General features: G+C 48.7%; 1 protein-coding gene across 4 annotated transcripts in view; it reads right to left on the reverse strand.

Annotated features, from left to right (window-relative positions):
• The window catches only part of CPEB4 (cytoplasmic polyadenylation element binding protein 4), a 56,582-nt gene extending 38,577 nt beyond the window's left edge, over nucleotides 1-18,005 (reverse strand). For 2 of the 4 annotated variants that reach the window (XM_056112374.1, XM_056112372.1), the window contains exons 1-2: nucleotides 16,055-18,004; nucleotides 1,064-1,145 (exon numbers count right to left, since the gene is read on the reverse strand). In XM_056112374.1, the coding sequence (XP_055968349.1) occupies nucleotides 1,064-1,145; nucleotides 16,055-17,179 (1,207 nt within the window). In that variant the 5' untranslated portion in view covers nucleotides 17,180-18,004. Of the gene's footprint in view, nucleotides 1-1,063; nucleotides 1,146-16,054 lie in introns of all 4 variants that reach the window. The other 2 variants (XM_056112375.1, XM_056112376.1) reach the window with 2 other exon arrangements.
• Nucleotides 18,006-18,697: the final 692 nt, after the last annotated feature.

Below are 18,697 nucleotides of genomic sequence, written 5' to 3' on the forward strand. Positions count from 1 at the left end.
CTCTCCCAGACTGAAAGTACTCAAGCACTAACATGAAGTGGTGGATTGGCGCAGGCTGCCCGACACCCAGGCACTTCTCCACACGGTGCTGGATCTCTACTCAGCTGTTCCCCTGACTTCCACTTCCTGGCTTAGACCCATGCCTTTTTCTTCCCTTCACTCCAGGCAAGAAAAAAAGGTGCATGCATTTTCAGAGTTCTCTCCTCTGATGCAAAGAACAGAATAATACCACTTCCTGAATCTGGCTTTCCCTCTGTCCGCCTCACCTCCTGAAGGCTGAAATCAGATGTCCATGCATTGCATGTGGTTTGAATCTATTCCGTTTTGAAGCAATCAGGCCCCATCTCTAGGTGTAGGGGTTGGAGAGACCACCAACCACCAATATTGGCCCAATGGGAAGGGCCAATATTCATTCCTCTCAAATAATCAGCAACTCTCTCCCATAGTAAAAGATTTGTTTGGAGGCCACAACCAGTATTACTCAGGACTTACTGCTCAAGGATCACTCCTGGCAGGGCTTGTGGGGACCATACGTGGTGCCTGAAATTGAACCCGGGCCAGCCACATGCAAGGCAAGAACCCTACCAACTGAACTATCTCTCCAGCTCCCATAGTGAACGATTTTTACATTGGGCAAAGGGTATACTTGAGGGTCCCAGGAATATTGGAGCAATAGACAGCCTCTAGGAAGAAGGTCAGGATTGACACTCGTCTGTGGCTCAAGCTTAGGAGTCTGGGGGTGTCGTCAAGGAAATGGGTTCCAGACTCTAGGGAAAGGCTAAAGTGCTTCTGCAGCTCTTTGCTGCCACTGGGTGAGAAAAAAGCAATCCACCAAGACCTTGATAAAAATAACCCACAGACAGGGCAACGACAAGGACCTCTTCCTCCCAAGAGCAACCCGCGGGACCTGGGGGACATGATAGGTGCCTTAAACTTCCTAGAAAAAACGTCTGAAAGAACCGCAAGCAAGCTAATAAAGTGATGCAATGCACTCATCAGTGTACAGAGCTAATACCACATTTCGGTCTTCTACTAAAATCAAGTTGGGAAATTTCCAAAGTACCTTTAATGGAGTCATTCTCCGCCCTCATGATGTCGATGAGTGAGCTCTCCAGCGAGTGCATGTCAAACGTCCTGGGGCGATCCTGTCAAGACAAAGTGCCACAGACCACCATTAAGGACAATTTCGCTCTGTTCCTTAGGCCACAGACCAAAGAAGAGGGGATGGTTCTTCCTCTCTAGGTAGGACACAGAAGCACTACATTTTAATACTTACCAAAAATCAGTTTTGACTTAAACAGCAATTTCCGTAAAAGCACTATTTTAAAATAAAGCAAAGACATGGGGCTAGAGAGATAGGACAGTAATTAAGGCATTTTGCCTTGCACGCAGCTGAGGGGTCCTTGCCTAGGGTCCCCTGAGCACTGCCCGGAGTAATCCCTGAGCACTACAGGTGTGCCTTCCCCCAATAATAATAAGCAGTTAACAAAGTAGAAACAAAACTAACTTCTATATTGTTAAGAATCTTAGGCAGGGAGGTGGCCTAGCGGCAGAGCACTCGCTTGCCTTGTACTTGGAGGTGCTGGGTTCCATCCTTGGAACAGGGTGAGGAGGAGGGGGAAGGGGAAGAACCCTGAGCAAGTATAAAATTTAAATCGGGGGGGCTGAAGAGATAGCACAGTGGGTAGGGCATTTGCCTTGCACACGGACGACCCGGGTTTGATTCCCAGCATCGCATATGGTCCCCTGAGCACCGCCAGGAGTAACCCCCGAGTGCAGAGCCAGGAGTAACCCCTGTGCATCGCCAGGTGTGACCCAAAAAGAAAAAAAAATGAAATCGGAAAATCTTTCACTGCCATTTCAGAGGCAGTAAGAAGGCAACGGTTCCCTAACACATTCCAGCAATGATCAATAAACCAGCATTTCCACGTGCTACTGGTGCTACAATGTACCAGCGAGGCACAGGTCCAGTTTCTGTAAGCCACGCATGGTCTCCAGTCGCCAGATGTCTAGAGGACCACTAAGTGATAAGGCATTCCAAAACAAATACCATCAGGAAATTGGGCCAAGGGAAATTACACTCTTGCCTGTTTTTGTTTTTTCTTTAAAAAAAGAAAAATGAAATAAAAATAGAATTGGTTTATCCATGTCTCTATCGCTATGGCTGTCCTTGAAGGTTAATGACCGATCTTCTCTAAAAATTCACGCTTAAAACTTAGATCCCCATATAGGAAATAGGCAAGATACAGGGCTGGAGAGATAGCACAGTAGGGTAGGGCACTTGCTTGCATGTTGTCAACCCAGATTCGATTCCTGGCACCCCATAAAGTCCCTTGAGTCCTTCCAGGAGTGATCTCTGAGCTCAGATCCAAGAGTAAGCCCTGAGCACAACTGGGTGTGGACCCCAAAACAAAAACAAACAAACAAAAATAAATAAAACAGATACTATATACATACACACACACATAGACACACACACACACACACACACACTCACTCTTCTGGTAGACTCACCTTCCCCAACATAAAAATCCATTTGGGATAATGGGGGGCAGAGCTCCTCTATGACCCTTTACTCTAACCTCTGAGGAAAAGAAGCAAGACAAAACTGCTGACACATGTCGCTCCCTGTCCTCCCTGTCCCCAAAAATTCTAGGCATTATTTCTGTAAACAAAGGATAAGAAGATACTGATCTAAATTAGAAGGAGATGAAAAAACATAAAAAACAACACGAAACTTCAAATTTTGGTGGGGAGAAGGGACTTCTCCCAAAGTAGTGCTCAGAGGGGACTCTGGGGTCACTCCCAGCGACACAAAGACCAGCTATGTGGGCCAGACACTTCAGTCCTCAGGTTCCAGGGGCGAGGGCACCCCGCATGGGTGCTCGGGGGCCACGTGGTGCAGAGGGGGAAGTCAGGGGAGCCCTTCAGGCTTCTTGCAGGGCTGATACCGAGATGCTTATCCACCTTACTCGCCAAGTCCGGCTATTCTAAGAATCTCCAGGGAAGAAGGGTCATGGGAAATTCGGCACTGGATTGAACCCCAGAATCATGAAAACGTGCTTTAGAAGTGGGGTGACGTGGTGGTGGAAAATGGGCACTGGTGGAGGGATGGGTACTTGATCATTGTATAACTGAAACCCAAGCACAAAAATTTGTAAGTCTACAACTGTACCTCATGGTGTTTCACTAACAAAAATTAAAAATAAAATAAAATAAAGGAAATCTAATAAAAAACAGTGGGGTGAGCCATCTTCAACCTGCCAGTGAACCAACTGCGAACAGCCAAGAGAACATAAATCAGAGTTTAGCTGGGTGAGTGGATAAGGTCCTGGAAACTTTTGAACACTGTGCTCTGGAAGGATACGGTCACATGGAACCCACCAATGCTGCCCGCTGGGAGACCCCTGCAAGAAGAGCAGGGGAAAGAGGCTTCCAGAGGCCTTCACCAGCAAGATTATGAAGCCTTCTCTCCCACTGTACGTTCACCACCTTTTCACTCAAAACCTTGGTGTGGGCAGGCCCAGGGCTTCATGCATACACTGACCAACATAGCCCCAGCCCTGGGAAGAGCAAGCACCAGGAGTCCCCTCCCTCGGGTACCAAACAAACTTAGGCCATAGAAATAAAGGCAACAGTAACTATCTCCAAAGCTACTTCTTTCCTCCTTCCTCTCCTCCAGGCTGGTTTGAAAAACTCCCCTTTCCTGCCACAGAGCTCTGGCTTGCTGTTGCCAAAATAACTCAGGGGCCATGCGTGAGCACATCTCAGCTCACAATTCTTTCTTCTAGAAGTCAAGCTGGAAACAACCATGTGATTTTCTCAGAACTGACATTCTGACAAGCACCCCTAAGTGCAGAAGATAACAGAGCAAGACACATTTGGCTTTTGGTTTCGAGTGAGGCTTCCTTGTGCTTCGAAGTTGCTAAATGTGGTGTCGGAGTTAGCAAAGTTGCCCCATGAATTCCCCCTCACTCGCCCCCCCAAAGTATGCTGCTGCCACCTGGTACACAGAAAGGTTTATCCTAAAAGAGCAAGCACTGACTTCTAGGGGGTGGAGTACATTAAAAGCAAATGCGAGATGGAATGTTAACATTTTAGTACCGCTTTGTAGAATTCAAAAAATATACCGCCTCTGCATCCTGTTATGCCAGCAGAACTTTCCCTCTGGTTGGTTTCTTTCTGGCTTTTAGGAGCAAAAGGCTTCTCGAGGTTTTAGAAATTCAGGGTCTAAAAGACACCTATTTGGGGGTTAAGTAAACATTTGCTTCTCAGGGTGGCCCAAGTTGGTTCCTCTTGTTTGTTCACTCGCCGCCCTTTCTATCCATGTGAAGCATTTCATGTCCGGAGAGTCGGAGCAGGGAGAGACCCGGTCTTGGGAGCTGAGACCTGATTTCATCACGTGAGGCGGCGCTCTGGATCAGTGACGGGCCAAGCATCAGAACCTGCCGACCACTGTTCCAGGAAGTCACTGAAGTTAGGAACGGGCAGCAGGTTAGGGCAGTCCCGCCTGAGCTGATGCGGTTATGGAAACAGCAGCGTCACTCAGTGGGTCGAGAAGGAGGTATGAGGAAGCCCCATGTCGGCCACGTCACGTGAACGTGGGCACGTGCACTGACCTCTCTCTCCCCGACCCGAGAAGGCCAACCCCACGTGATCGGACTTCCAGCATGCTCATGCACTCTGTGCACTTCCAAGCCTGACAGCTTTCACGAAGATCAGAGACCAAACAGGTGAATGCAGACAAGTCAAAATCTGCCCCCACGCAAAACAGAGGGTCACTGGACAGATCAATAAGAAATGAGCCCTCGGCATCTTTAGAAGATCAGCACAGTGTTTTCAACTGAGAGCCTGTTTTCAATGGTTCATCGAGGAGCCAACCCCAGTATGAGTCCCGGCACAGCCAGTTGTCCCCAGCACCCCGGGGAGCCTCAAGTAATTTCCTGACAGCACGGCGTCAAGTATTCAGTCACTGGCGTGGTCGTGGTCGGCTGAGAACTGCCAGGAGGGGCCCCAAATGAAAGAAAAGAAAAGAGTTCGTTGACGGGGATGACCTGGCTTTGGTCTGAAGGTCAAAGCACTTGAGTTGGTGTTAGCTTCCCGACCACCATGGCCAGCTCTGCCGAGGACCACTGCCCCTTTACTGGGCAACAGAAGGGCCTCAGCAACTCAGGTACTTGACTGACATTCTCAATTAGCCTCAAAGCTTGCTATCAGCCCCACTCTTGAGAGAAACATGAAGAAAAAAAGCCAATTTCCCTGTACTGTACAGACAGGCTGGTGCTTAGTTCGGTGGGAGGACTCACCCCCAATCATCCCTTCAAAGCAGCAATGGGCCAGCGACGGAAAGGCCTACAACAACCCACAGGTACATCGGAATCGACAGTGCTCAGTGCCCCAGCACAGGCTGCCTGGAAGCAGGAAGCAATCCATTCCTCCTTGACAAACTGGCCAAGCGTAACTGACCCCTAACAGGAAGAGACAGAACGCGGAGCCGGGTTGCTGAGCCCAGAATATGGATGCGGAAAAGGCCGAGAACATAGGACAGGAAGGAAGGGAGCTGGCCCTGGTTTGAGTCCCCGCACCACGGAGGGTCCCCTGAGCACTGCCAGAAGTGATCTCTGAGCACAGAGCCAGGAGCAAGCGCTGAGCTTAGCTGGTGTGCCCCCCACTCGTGCAAAAATGTGGAATGTGTATGCGTGATAATCATGAAGAGACAAGAGCAAGCTGCTCTCTTGAAGACTCAGCAAAGCCCATACAAAGGCCACGTTTGGCCTCGTCAGTTCTGCGGTCTCCTTGTATCCATCATATAGAGCTGCAGGTTCCTTCTGCTTCGTTTTAGCCTCCTGTCCTGTCTCCCTCACAGGGCAATGCTAAAGGCATACGAGGCAGATGAAAATCTAGCACCTTCTGAAAAATACCAACCTTTTTTTCTATTGGAAAGCAAAGGGCAGGACCTGGATTTTTATTCCACACCAGGATAATCCTAAAAATCTTGGTAAAATAAGAAAAAAATTCACCAGTCTTGAACTGATGATACAGCTTTTCTTTTTCTTTTTTCTTTTATTTTTTTTTGCTTTTTGGGTCACACCCAGCAATGCACAGGGGTTACTCCAGGCTCATGCACTCAGGAATTACTCCTGGCGGTGCTCGGGGGGACCATATAGGATACTGAGAATCAAACTGGGATCGGCTGGGTGCAAGGCAAACGCTTTACCCGCTATCACTCCAGCCCCATGATACCCTACGGGTCTGACACTACCCATCACTGGACTGCCACCATACTGCAACCAAAATCATCGTTTGTGACATGCTGAAGATAAATGATAGATAATAAATCTAAGTCTGTAATTCTTTGGACTGGAGTGACAGTACAGGGGTAGGACACTTGCATTGCATGCTGCTGACCCAGGTTCGATCCCTGGCACCCCAAATGGTCCCCTGAGCCCACAGCCAGGAGTAAGCCCTGAGCAGCTCCAGGTGTGGCCTAGAAAACCAAAGCGAACCAACCAAACAAAAGCCCTTCATTCTCCGACTTAAGAATTCAGCAAGTCATATGCAGGCCCTGTCAAAATAGAGATTTCTGAGTTGACCTCCAATGAGCCTTACTGAGCAGGTCTGGGTAGGGTCCAAGAATTCCAGTTTCTAAAGCTTCCAAGAAAAGCCAAGAGCCACACTTTAAGGACCACTGATTTAAACATTTTCATTCAACAAGTTAAATTCATTTGCTACTTGAAGGTGACTGGTAGACAGATGCAAGATGGTTGGCTGCCAGTATGAAGTCCAGCTTTACACCATCTAAAGTTTCCTTAGAGAGGAAGAGATTTGTCTTCCACATCCTAAACAAAGCTCAGCAATACAGAATTCAGAAGACGTGACCAAGTTCAAGTCAAACACATCTACTATCACAACCAACCTCTGATGGTTCTCGTCCTTTTGGAATTGCTTTCATCCTAGTCAGTATCTCTAGATTGGTGACAAGAAGAAAATACAATTCACCGAATGAAAGCACATTGGGAAGAGCCGGCTCCTCCCTGGGCTCATCTTCCCCCTCAAAAGAGGCCACTACTATGATGGTTCTTTTCCAAGTGCTCTTTATCTGCATCAGGCTACTCAACCTTCTTCCTGCCTCAAACTTTTCCTGATGAAATCTGGATTTGAAAAGAAAGTTTATGCCAGTGTCAGTGGTCAAATGAATAGGAACTCTGAGAAGACCAGCAGAACCATAACTAATCTAAGGTTAGAAAGAAAACTCAAGAGTTTTCTTCTGAAATTTGCCAACATGGAAATGTTCTGCTTGGATTAAATAATGTTGCAGTCCACAGATGGCCAAAGTGGACTACAGAGTCAGCAACATAAGATTCCCTTTTCAAGTGGGTCCCCACCCATTTCCGTCCCCCAGCACGCTGACATTATATAGGAAATTGACAAGCTGTCACAGCGATCCCCTCCGATGGACAGTGAGGGTTCCATCCACTATACCATGACGGGGCATATTGAAGAGTACAGTTGGTCTGCTGACATCATCCCATTTACTCAAGGGACTAACAGCTTCCTCCTGGCTCTGCATGGCACCTCTTACATGAGTTACGAACCGCGTGTGACTTACGTACGTTTGTTGCCACAACCATCATGTAAAAGGTCAATGATTCTTATCCCCATCTGAGGCCAACATAGCTCTGAAAAGTTAACTCGTTAGCCATAAGTTACATTCAGAAGAGACTCTCAGAAGAGTGGTCCAGTGAAGAGAGCCCAGGGTGCCCGAGACTGTCGATCTATGAGCACCTTCCAGGGCATGGAACGTGTCATCACGACTGCTGGATGAGAGGTGTCAGAGGTCTAGGCAAGCATGCTGGCCAAAAGCAGACTTGGGAGCATCTCCTGGTTATTCTCTTTTTTAAAAAAAAAATTGTAGTTTGGTTTTCAGGCCATACCCAAGATGCTTCTGGCTCTGTCATCCGGTGAGGCTTGGGGGATAATATGAGGGTGCTGGGGGTGGAACCTGGGTCAGCCTATACAAGGCAAGCGCTCCCCCCAACCCCCCATCTCTTTCTCATCAGGTTCCATTTCCCCACGTCCATTACATCAATAACTCTATTTGTTTTCTTGTCAATGGATGAATCAGATCTCTCCAGAAAGCTTGGGAAAAAAATGTCTTTTTGTCCTCCTTCCCAAAATCAGCCTCACCTGTGCGGAGCTGGATGGCCACCAAAGGGGTGGGCTGTCCCCATCCCCACTTAATTGTACTGAAAACGCAAACACTGGCATTCTGGACTTGATTAGTCAGTCCCTGGATCAATAGATGTCGCCTTCTTGTTGACTATTTGTCCCCACTCACCTCACAACCTCTTCTCACGCCGCTTTTCAATCACAATCACCACTGGCTAGCCACTCGAACTCAACCCCACAGCATCTTGAAACACTGATTCCATCAGCAGAACGGGAGTGGGGACGGGAGGATGTGGGGAGGACGGCCCAGAAGGAACATTCAGGCCTGAGCCTTGTACTGCAAATGGTCAGCCCCAGTTCAATCCCAGGCACTGCACAGGGTCTCTGGAACACTGCCGGGAATAACCCCTGAACACAGCCAGGTGTGGCCCACCCGCCAATCCAAAGTGGGATGAGGAGAAATGAGATGAGGTATGGACCACTGAACAATTATTCCCTCTGCCCCTTCTCTCTCAGGCACCATGGCCAAAGCAAGTCTGAAACTTGGGCCAGGGAGATGGTTCAAAGGACTGGATCACATGTTTTGCATGCTGGAGCCCCAGATCCCAAGTGCTATTGAAAAAAAAGACGAAAATCCTGGACATGGATAGTACAGCTGGTAAGGTGCTTGCCTTGTTTCAATCCCTGGTACCCCATATGGTTCCCTGAGACCCCACCAGGGGTGACCACTGAGTGCAGCACCAGGAGTCAGCCCTGAATGCAGTCGGGCGTGCTCTCACCCCCAACAAATAAAAATTAAATAGAGGAAAACTAGGGGCTGGGGAAGTAGCTCAAAGGGCTGGAACATGGACTTCACATGCAGGACTCGGGTTTGATCCCTGAGCACTGCTAGGAGTGGCCACCTGGGCACTGACAGGAATGGTTCAAAAATTTAAAAAATTCCAACCAGACCCTCCCAAATTAGTAGTCAAAATCCTGAAAGACCGCAATAATGTGAATGGAAGCTAAAGTCGGCTTCACTTTTCAGGAAGCTTGGCTATTCTGCTCAGTACTTTCTCAATCCGAGGCTGCACTAAGCTAACTTGAAGTCACCCCTGAGAACAGTCTGTATTAAGATGAGGATATAGGGGACTGTTGAAAATTGTTCCAAGTGCTCATGCCAGCCTTTTTTTTTTTTTCTTTTTGGGTCACACCCAGCGATGCTCAGGTGTTATTCCTGGCTCTGCACTCAGGAATTACTCCTGGTGGTGCTTGGGGGGCCATATGGGATGCCGGGGATCGAACCCAGGTTGGCTGCGTGCAAGGCAAACACCCTACCCGCTATGCTATCGCTCCGGCCCCCAGCCTTGCTTTTTCTTAATTCCATAATTTTACTCCGTATCAGAGAGTCACAGTTTTAATTAAGAAGGCTATGCTCCCTACAGGACCACACTTGTGGCAGCCCACAGTAGTCCCTCCACTGTGATCACCTTGAGGAAGAATCGGTTCAAGGTCATCTGGCTAATTAAGAGTGCAGAGACAGATTCAGGTCTGTTTGAATCCAGAGCCCAGCCATCACACTGCTCTATTTTTGGCCTCATCAACTGTCTTTCAAGTTTCACCTTCAGAAACCGATTCAAATTTGGCTCTTTCTGGCTGCTAAGAATTTTCTGAAAACTCGAAAGTGGAACACCTGCTGTTTCAGTAATATAAAACAGGATGAGAAGCAATGTGGAAGTTAAAGTCAAAAAAGAAGAGGGGCCGGAGAGATAGTACAGCACGTAGGGCGCTTGCCTTGCATGTAACCAATCCGGGTTCAATTCCTGGCAAGCCAGCAACCCTTCTCTCCACTACCACCCCCCACCCACTCTCACAGTTCCCACTGTCAGGTGTGGGCCCCAAATGCAAAGCCCAAAAAAAAAACTGAAAAAAAGCTAGTTTTTTGGTTTTGTTTTGGGGCACACCTGGCAGTGCTCAGGGCTTGCTTATTCTGGCTCTCACTCTGGGATCACTCCGAGGGAGCTCGGGGAATGTATGAGATGCTGGGTCTTCAGGAACAATTTCACTGGAGCAAGTAAGCATAAAATCAAATGCGTCTGGTCAGGCAAAATCAACACAAATGTTCATATTGCAGGCTCCGGGGCCTAAGAGAAGCAACGATCCCTGAGCCCTGAGCTGTAAAGGGACTGAGGTTGAGCATTAAATTATAGGGTTAAACAAAATGAGACTTGCTCTTGGAGCTTCTCTTCCTTATAACAAGGGAAATATCCTAAGGGAAATCAATTTAGACAGACAGATGGGACCAGGCTTGGGTCAATGTTCAGACTACCCTTCCACTTCCTTCTCTCGGGGGCCAAGAAGGATGACTCTCCAAAAGAGTCTTTGCCGTGGCGGTCAGCAACTGCCACATTCATAAAGCCTGCATTAAACAGGTTTTTCCAGAAAGATCTTGGCACAATGTGGTGATCATATTCCCAGGCTGTACGGAAGAAAACTGGAAAAAAAAAAAACCACCAAGTCTTCAATTCCCCAGAAAAAGCTATCAAAGCTAGGTTTAGAGGAGAAAATGGGGGTGAAGTAGGCATGTGTGCCCAACACTTGGCAATAGGGCCACTCACTGTGAGCATAAGGCAGATAGCTCCGAGATTGTGGAAGGTCTTTTCCACCCTCCCTATATACAAAGTCAAGAAAAGTGGCTCCTCTGCAGCAACGCCTCAGGGCAGGGTGACTGTGGTAAGAAACCTTAGACCTTTGACTAACTCACTACACCTCCTGCAGCTAAGTCCCTGAGTCAGTTGGTTTACAAACTAGAGATGCGGCCAGCAAGCAATGGATTGGTATTCAGGAGAGTCCTTTCAAGGGCCATGGTCTCTCCACCTGGTTAAGGTAGCCAGGGAATCCAGGGTGACGCCGTTGAACACATGAGCCAGGCCCGAACCTGCTGATCACTGGGGGATCTATCTGGGAAACAAAGATTTTGTTCCCCTTCCTTTTCCCTCCTACTTCCTGGTTCTTAGCTAACGGGAGTGGGGGCTGGGGCTTGGGGCTCTGCCAAGCCTCCTCTCTCTTATAAGGTCAGAAGCGGCAGGCACCCCTCCAAGGAAGTGCTCTATTCAAATATGATGATTGGCAGGGGCCCCAGTCTATTATTTGGTTTAGACACTGGGATTCCAGGATGTGCTTGGCAACACGGGAGGCTGCCCTCCTACTCCCCAACCAAAATATAAGGGTCAAAGCAAACCAGTCACCTGACCATGGCCCTGGTTTTCTCATTTGCAAGTGGAAACAATGACAACGACCAACTGAGGGATGAGAAATTCTCCATAGGAAGGCAAACAACCTACACGCATAAGCACCAGTCTCGCAATATAGACAGAAGGTACTAGAAAGATATATCAGCTGGAAGATTATTCATGCCCTTCCTTAATACAGAACAGACCAATATATTGTTATAGTAATATAATAATTATGTTATCTTAATATATAAATTCTATTCAATATTTCGGGGGGCACACTCAGTGGTGTTCAGGGGTCACTCCCGGCAGGGCTTGGGGAACCCTATGTGGTGCTGGGGATATAATCTGGGTTGGCTGCAGGCAAGACAAGATTCTGACCCACTGTGCTATCTCTCTGGCCTCAGATGGCCAATATCTTAAAGTGGATCACTCAATTCTATTATTCTTCACCTTTTATTTGAGCGGGGGTGGGGGCTGGGAGGCATGCTCAGCAGTGCTCAGGGCGTACTCCTCGCTCTGTTCTCGGGGATAACTTTGGGCTGGCTCAGAGAACCACCTGGGGTGCTAGGGATTAAACCAAGGTCGGGCGTGTGCAGGACAAGTGCCAAAGCTGTTGGACCATGGCTCAGGCCCCTTCTTTTTCACTTTTAAGGCTTTGATTATATTTGGGCTTTGGGTCATCACAGATCAAGTATTCACTGTCACGTTTTCCTCTGCCTCTAAGATCTCCTTCTCAGGAAACCTGTGGTATGTGAAGAGGCACTGGTGGAATGGTTACAAGCCCAATTTTGTGGCTGACTCATCACCATCACCATCACCACCACTAGAATCTGTCCACCTCCTTGGTGGGTGGCTGGAAGAACTGAATGAGGGAATGTATGCTCTGTGCTCCCAATCCCGTGGGCACAGGGGTCACTCTGGTGTCTAGGAATGCAGTCAGGCCTGGAACAGCATCTGAGGCACAGAATCTGAGTTCATACAGTGAAAACTTCAAGCAAACAAAATGCCTTGAATCTATGTGTCGAGTGGCCAGAGAGATAGTATGGAGGGTAAGTGCACGTAGCTGAACCCAGTTCAATTTCTGGTGCCACCCACAGTTCCCTGAACACTGCCAGGAGTGATTCCAGAGCACTGTGCCCGACAAGAAAGCAAAGACATCTTGATACCAAAAACTCCCCCTCCCCAACATAACACTTGACCATATCAGTTATTTATTCACATATTTGGAATTTCTATTTCTGTTTTTTAAACATAAATAAAAGCTAAGATCAGGTGGCAAAACACTTTTGAAATTTGCTATCAATGATTTTAATTCAGGACATGTACCTAAGCCTGTACTAGACAGAGGTTAAAAACCATTCTGATTAATTCCAAATTAAAATTAATGTTGTCCCATTGTCCTGGGGCCAGAGTGATACTACAGTGGGTAGAGCACTTGCCCAGTAATGGGGCCCACCCAGGTTTGATCCCTGGCACCCCATATAGTCCCCTGAGCTCACCAGAAGTATTCCCTGAGCGCAGAGCCAGGTTAAGGACTGAGCATTGCCAGGTGTGGCCCAAAAACAAAAAAGAAAGGAAAAAAAGGAAAGAAAATAACATTTTCCAGGATGAATTACATTTTAGGTCAATCATATCCTTCCAATATAACAAGGCCATCTAACTTTTGGTTGTATTATGATGTAGCCAGGTAAGTGTCCTGTCAAATCAGTGATACAGTGCCACGATTCCCTGTAATGTCTAAGAAAGTCTTACTAAAAACGAATGATCGGCATCTATAAAATTTCTTCCCTAAAAAGTAACAGTGCTTTAGGTAGGCCATACAGGTGAACTTAGCAGTGTTTCCAAAAGATTGTGTCCTAAGGAAAGAGCCATTTAAATTCCACAGGAGCCTGCTTTAGGACGGGAGGGAATCAGGAATTACCTATGTCACCTTCACCGTGAGAAAATGTATAATGAAACAGGAGGCCCCAAAGGCTCCATGATCACAGACTGGGTCTCCTGGCTCCCGACCAACACACTCTAATTGGTTTCTTCAAGTTTCTCTTTTAAATATCAGATTTAACCAAGTTATTCGTGTCAACCCCATATAGTATATGGGAGGGGTGGGGGTGGGCAAAAGACTAATTCAAAAGGAATTGCTTAAAAAAAATCAGAAAGCACACAGGAAGAGCTGAGTTCCACCTAAGCTAAGGACTAACTTCTAATTGTTTTTCAACACCTAATTAGGAATTTCTTGTCATCAAGGTTTTGTTAATCACTTCTTTCTACTGACTTTCAAATCACCCTGATGTGCTGCTTTTCTCCCCCAATTCCCTCTAGCTCCACACACACACACACACACACACACACTCCTAAAAATGGTAGGGCCTGAAATCAACAATGTACTTTCTAATTTTGCCACTAAGGAACCAGGTCTGCCGACTCATGCTCTGCCATTCTGGGCCGAACGGGCAGCAATTCTAGAGGAAGAGTTCGTTTCTAATAATATCGCCGAGAATCAATCTTTGTCAACATTATTATTTCCTAAACTAGCTGAGATGTTTTCATGCTAGACACAGTCCAGTAGCCCCATAAAAATATACATAATATGCATGAAACACAGAATTTACTTTTTTCCTCCTTGAATTTTGTACTATTCCCCAAGCAAACCTTCATCAAAAAAATCAGTAAACGAACTGAGAAAAATAACCATTAAATCACCAAAGTTCATTCTGCCTTGTAGTAACAATGAATGTGCATTCTGAGCCAAACCCTCAGCCAGGTAAAAGGGCTAGAATACGCGTGTGTGTGTGTGTGTGTGTGTGTGTGTATTTCCCCCCCCCCTTAAGAAGTATGTTCAAAGGGTTATCAAAAGTAACTTTTGAAAGACGGAGTTCAGGGGCTGGAGCAATAGCACAGCGGGTAGGGCGTTTGCCTTGCACACAGCCAACTGGGGTTTGATTCCCAGCATCCCATATGGTTCCCCGAGCACCACCAGGAGTGATTCCTGAGTGCAGAGCCAGGAATAACCCCTGAGCATCGCCAGGTGTGACCCAAAAAGCAAAAAAAAAAAAAAAAAAAAAAGAAAGAGTTCAGGCTTACCCACATCTTGAACACCCTTTCACCTGGTTATAGAGCACTGTAATGGAATGGAAGAACCCCAAAGCAAAGCTCTTTGACACCAAGGCCAAAAAAGTTCCTTTAAAAGCTCTAACACTTGTTAGCCCAGGATTTGGAGATACTGCTTAACCATGATACCTGAATCCTTAGGGAAGGATATTGAATTCTTATATGAGACCTAGGGTTCTCTTAACAAATTTCTCTTCCTGCTAGGCAAATTATTCACTACATCACACCATTCTGCCTGGCCTACCATTGTTTTGGGGGACACTGCAATGATTCTGTAATCTGTTTCCACCCTTGCAGAAAGAACTCTGTATCCTAACTGCATCAGGAAAACCAGATAGTCTGCATCCTGGTTTTTCTCTGGTAGGGTTTGTATTTCTGTCAGCTGTGTGCACTGGGGCAAGTTATAGTACCTGAGACTCCATCTGTAAAATGGGCACAAAGACAGAAATGATCCGTGGTGTTGTTCTAAGAAGACTCATTCAATAGTAGCTTCTTATCCTCACACATTTCCTAACCTGTCAGTATATCCAGTAGATCTTGCCCTCAGAGCATCCAAATTGAAGGGCAGCTGACGTTTAATTAACTATGACATTCCTTTTATCCCGTCTCTCTCAGCCAGACTGGCTGCTCATGAAATCACACACATCAAACACTGGGCCAAAGTCAGATTATTCCAGGGGCACCAAAGCCCCAGTGAACTTGACCTGGACCTATTTCTAGAATCAGTTTCCTTATCTGCACCCCCCTCGTACCTCTCCCCCCAAAGTGTGAATGTGCCAAATTAACAAAGGGCAGAAAGGTACGTAAAACAGCCCCTCTGAGACCAACAGACCCGCAGGCCTGAAAACCACATGGGGAGGGAGAAGACATCAAGGTTCCTTCACAAAGCATGCCAGAGTTTGCCAAGGGGTTTAAGAGCAATTGCCCCATTGGGCAAGGATCAGAAAGGTTCCTGAGGGCCTTGCAACCAGTGAGAGAATGATTATTCAGGGCCTTTTCCCCCTGAATAACTGCAAGCCAGTGGAGGACAAATTGCATGTTTGGAGTTCTCTAGAGATCACGGATGGGCAGCAAAGGCTCACCTATTTTCACCATTTTTATCTCTACTTCTGCTGACATCAATGGGGTAGTGGTGGTGTAGGAGCAGAACAAACCCTGAATCGTGGGTCAGGCAAGGAAGGTGTTACAGCTCATAATTATGACATCACTAGCCAACAGGTCTTCATAATTATGCCAACTCATATGGTTATCTACAGAGTGATGACCAAGAGAAATGCACCAGATCTGAATTATTTGGCTCGACGTCACACTCCCTTCCTGGCCCAAACATCACCTGGGAATAAACTGGTTTCTAAGAGCTCAAGATAGGAAATACGGGGCAATAAAAAAATCCCTGCCTTCATTAGTGCTCTCTCTTCCTCCTCCCGATCCTCCCCACTCCCTCCTCTCTCTCTCTCTCTCTCTCTCTCTCTCTCTCTCACACACACACACACACACACACACACACACACACACCCCACCGGGGTTATTCACCTTGGTCTATTAATGGAACATTATCTTACCGGAAAAGGAAAAATGTTGTCAGCCCTGTTCAGACTCTCTTCCATCCAGGATTTTGGAGCAAAGGCGGAGCTGGGGCGGGCATACTTCTGGAGCTGAATGTGATTGCTTGCAAAATTCTTCTTCAAAGGTGAGATGGAGTTGAGGGGCGTGATGCCTCCGTTCAGCCCGCGGCGGTGATCCCGGCCTTGGGACCCTCCCCAGCCACCATAGCCGCCCCCTCCGGGGCTCCAGGAAGAAGATGGGGTCGGAGAGGGGCTCTGATAGCTGCTCCAGGGCGAGGGGGGCTTGCTAAGATTATTAGCCAAATGCGGCAGCTGGTTAAAAGCAGCGTTTCTATGCGTGAAAGGTGGGGGGTGGGGGCTGGCAGGGGACCTCCTCTGCTGCTGATGCTGGCTGTGATGATGCTGGAAGTGGGGGTGATGAGGGTGGTGCTGGGACAGAGGCCCGATCTGCGGGGAGAAGCTGCCTCCGAAGCCGGGGCTGACGTGGTGGGGGAAATTCTGAAACAGCAGAGCACCGTTATTCGCCGAGGCGGCGGGGACCCCTCCCTGGTGAAAGAAACTGGCATCTTCGTTGATGATGGTGGAGGAGGAAGGCGCGATGGCGGCCGACCAGTTGCTGAAGCCTGTCAGGGACGAAGCGCTGGATGTCAAAGGTTGTGTGGAAGCCCCCAGGCCCGTGGCTTCTTGATAGTCAAACCCGGTCAGCACGGGCGACTCGATCCGAATTTTCTCCTTCCCGTTGCCGTTTTCTGACGAACTGTCCCCTGGATTTTCTTCGGCTTTTGCCTTCTCTGTTTCGGGCAAGATGCCAGCTTCTTGACCTGGACTCGGCGACAGCGGCTGCTTCTCTAAAGGGTCTGGCTGCTCGGGGGGCTGACTCTTGGCCTTGTCGGACCCCAGGATCTCATCCTGAATGTTGTGGGTAGCCGGGGCAGGAAAGAGCCAAGCAGAGCCGGCGCTGCTGCCGTTGGCAGCTGTGTTATTATTGATGAAAGCAGCAGGACTGGGGGTGGCATTTTGGTGGTGGTGTGGAGGCTGGAGATGGGGGTGGAATCGCACTGGAAAAGCAGACTTATTCCCAGTATTGCTTTGCACGAGCACTCCAAACCCGTAATCCCCCATTTATTATTTTTAGGATCAGAAGCTCTCAAGGAAAAACAACAGCAAAAAATGAAGGGAAAAGGAAAGAAAAAACACACTCTCAAACACAACCACCACCACCAACCTGATGTCTCAAGCCTTTTGAAAAATCCTCTGTCCCGATGTGTCTGTTTGCAATGTCTTATTTATAGCTAGCTCAAAAGATCGCAGCTTATCACCCGAAAATAGTTCTGATTTGGAATTCTGGTCTGGGAAAAGGAAAAAAAAAAACACTCAAAAAAATCTCTTAAAACACTGACACAAATCCAACTGGGCTTACTTCTAGGAGGGAATCGAAACCGAGGGGACCCCCCAAAATCAAGTCTTTGGTTAGTAAAATAGGCGCTTTCTCTTTCCAAAGGAAAATACACATGAATGACCAAAAACACAGCTTCTCAAGCATCTATGGATGTAGAAGAATAAGCGTTGCTCAGAGTAAAAATATATCTATATATAATTTAACAATCACATACGGTCTTCCTCAGCAGTTTAGATTCGCTCGCGTAAAAATTAGTGCTAACGGGAGCGAATACGTGCTTTACTTGGCAGCTTGGTTTCGTTAAAAAAATCGGGAATAATTTAAGGACATTATATATTATATATCTAGATAGAGATTATATTAGGCTATCTGGGGGCAGGAGAGGTCCCGGTGGCGGGCGAGATCAGCATCGACTGGTGGGCGGGCGGCTGCGGCGCGCTCGGCTGGCCCCGGTCCTGCGGCTGCTCCTTCCCGGGGTGCGGCGCGGGGCCTCGGGGGCTGCTCCCGGCGCTCCGGGCGCGGGTCCTGCGGCGGTCGCTGTGGCTGGGCTCCCCCCGGCCTCCTCTCCCCCATGAAACGGGCCGCCGACGCCCGGGTCTCCCTCCGGCGGGCTGCGGGCTGCGGGGGGCGGCGCTCGCGGGGATTAGCGCGGCCGGGCGGGGGCGAGCCGGCGGCCCGGGGGCGCGGGGACCGCGGGGGCGTCCTGGAAGGTCCTGCGCTTTCGGCCTCTTCCCCTCTCGGCGGCTCCGGGGTGTTTCTCCCTCATGGGACCCAGGGCGGTTTGTTCCGTTCTCTCGGTTCGATTCTCCGCAGGGTGGGGGGTGGGGAGACGGGAGAAAAGGAAACACCCCCCGCCGGTGTCGTTACTCGAGAGGGGCAGGGCCTCTCTCCCCCGGGCTCCCGCTCTCGCCCCCCGGCCCCGCCTGGGCTTTTCGGAAACTAATTTGGGAGGCTTTTGTTTCTCCTCACGGTTGCTGGGCCGCCGCCGCCGCCGCCGCCGCTTTCCCCCGGTCCCGCAGTCCCCGCGGGCGTCGTTGCGGACCCCGCCCGGTTCCTCTCGTTCTCGCCGCCTTCCTCCTCTTCCTCCTCTGTCGTCGCCGCCGCCGCCGCCGCTGCCGCTGCCGCCGCCGCCGCCACCGCCTCCCGCGCCCGGGTCCCGCAGCCGCGGCTGAGTCCTTCTCCCCTGGACCGAGCCGAGTGAAATGACAACCAGCTGGAAAGACCGAGAGACACTTCCGGTT

The sequence above is a fragment of the Sorex fumeus genome, unplaced genomic scaffold (genome assembly GCF_029834395.1).
Source record: "Sorex fumeus unplaced genomic scaffold, SorFum_2.1 ptg000017l, whole genome shotgun sequence".
Classification (NCBI taxonomy): domain Eukaryota; kingdom Metazoa; phylum Chordata; class Mammalia; order Eulipotyphla; family Soricidae; genus Sorex; species Sorex fumeus.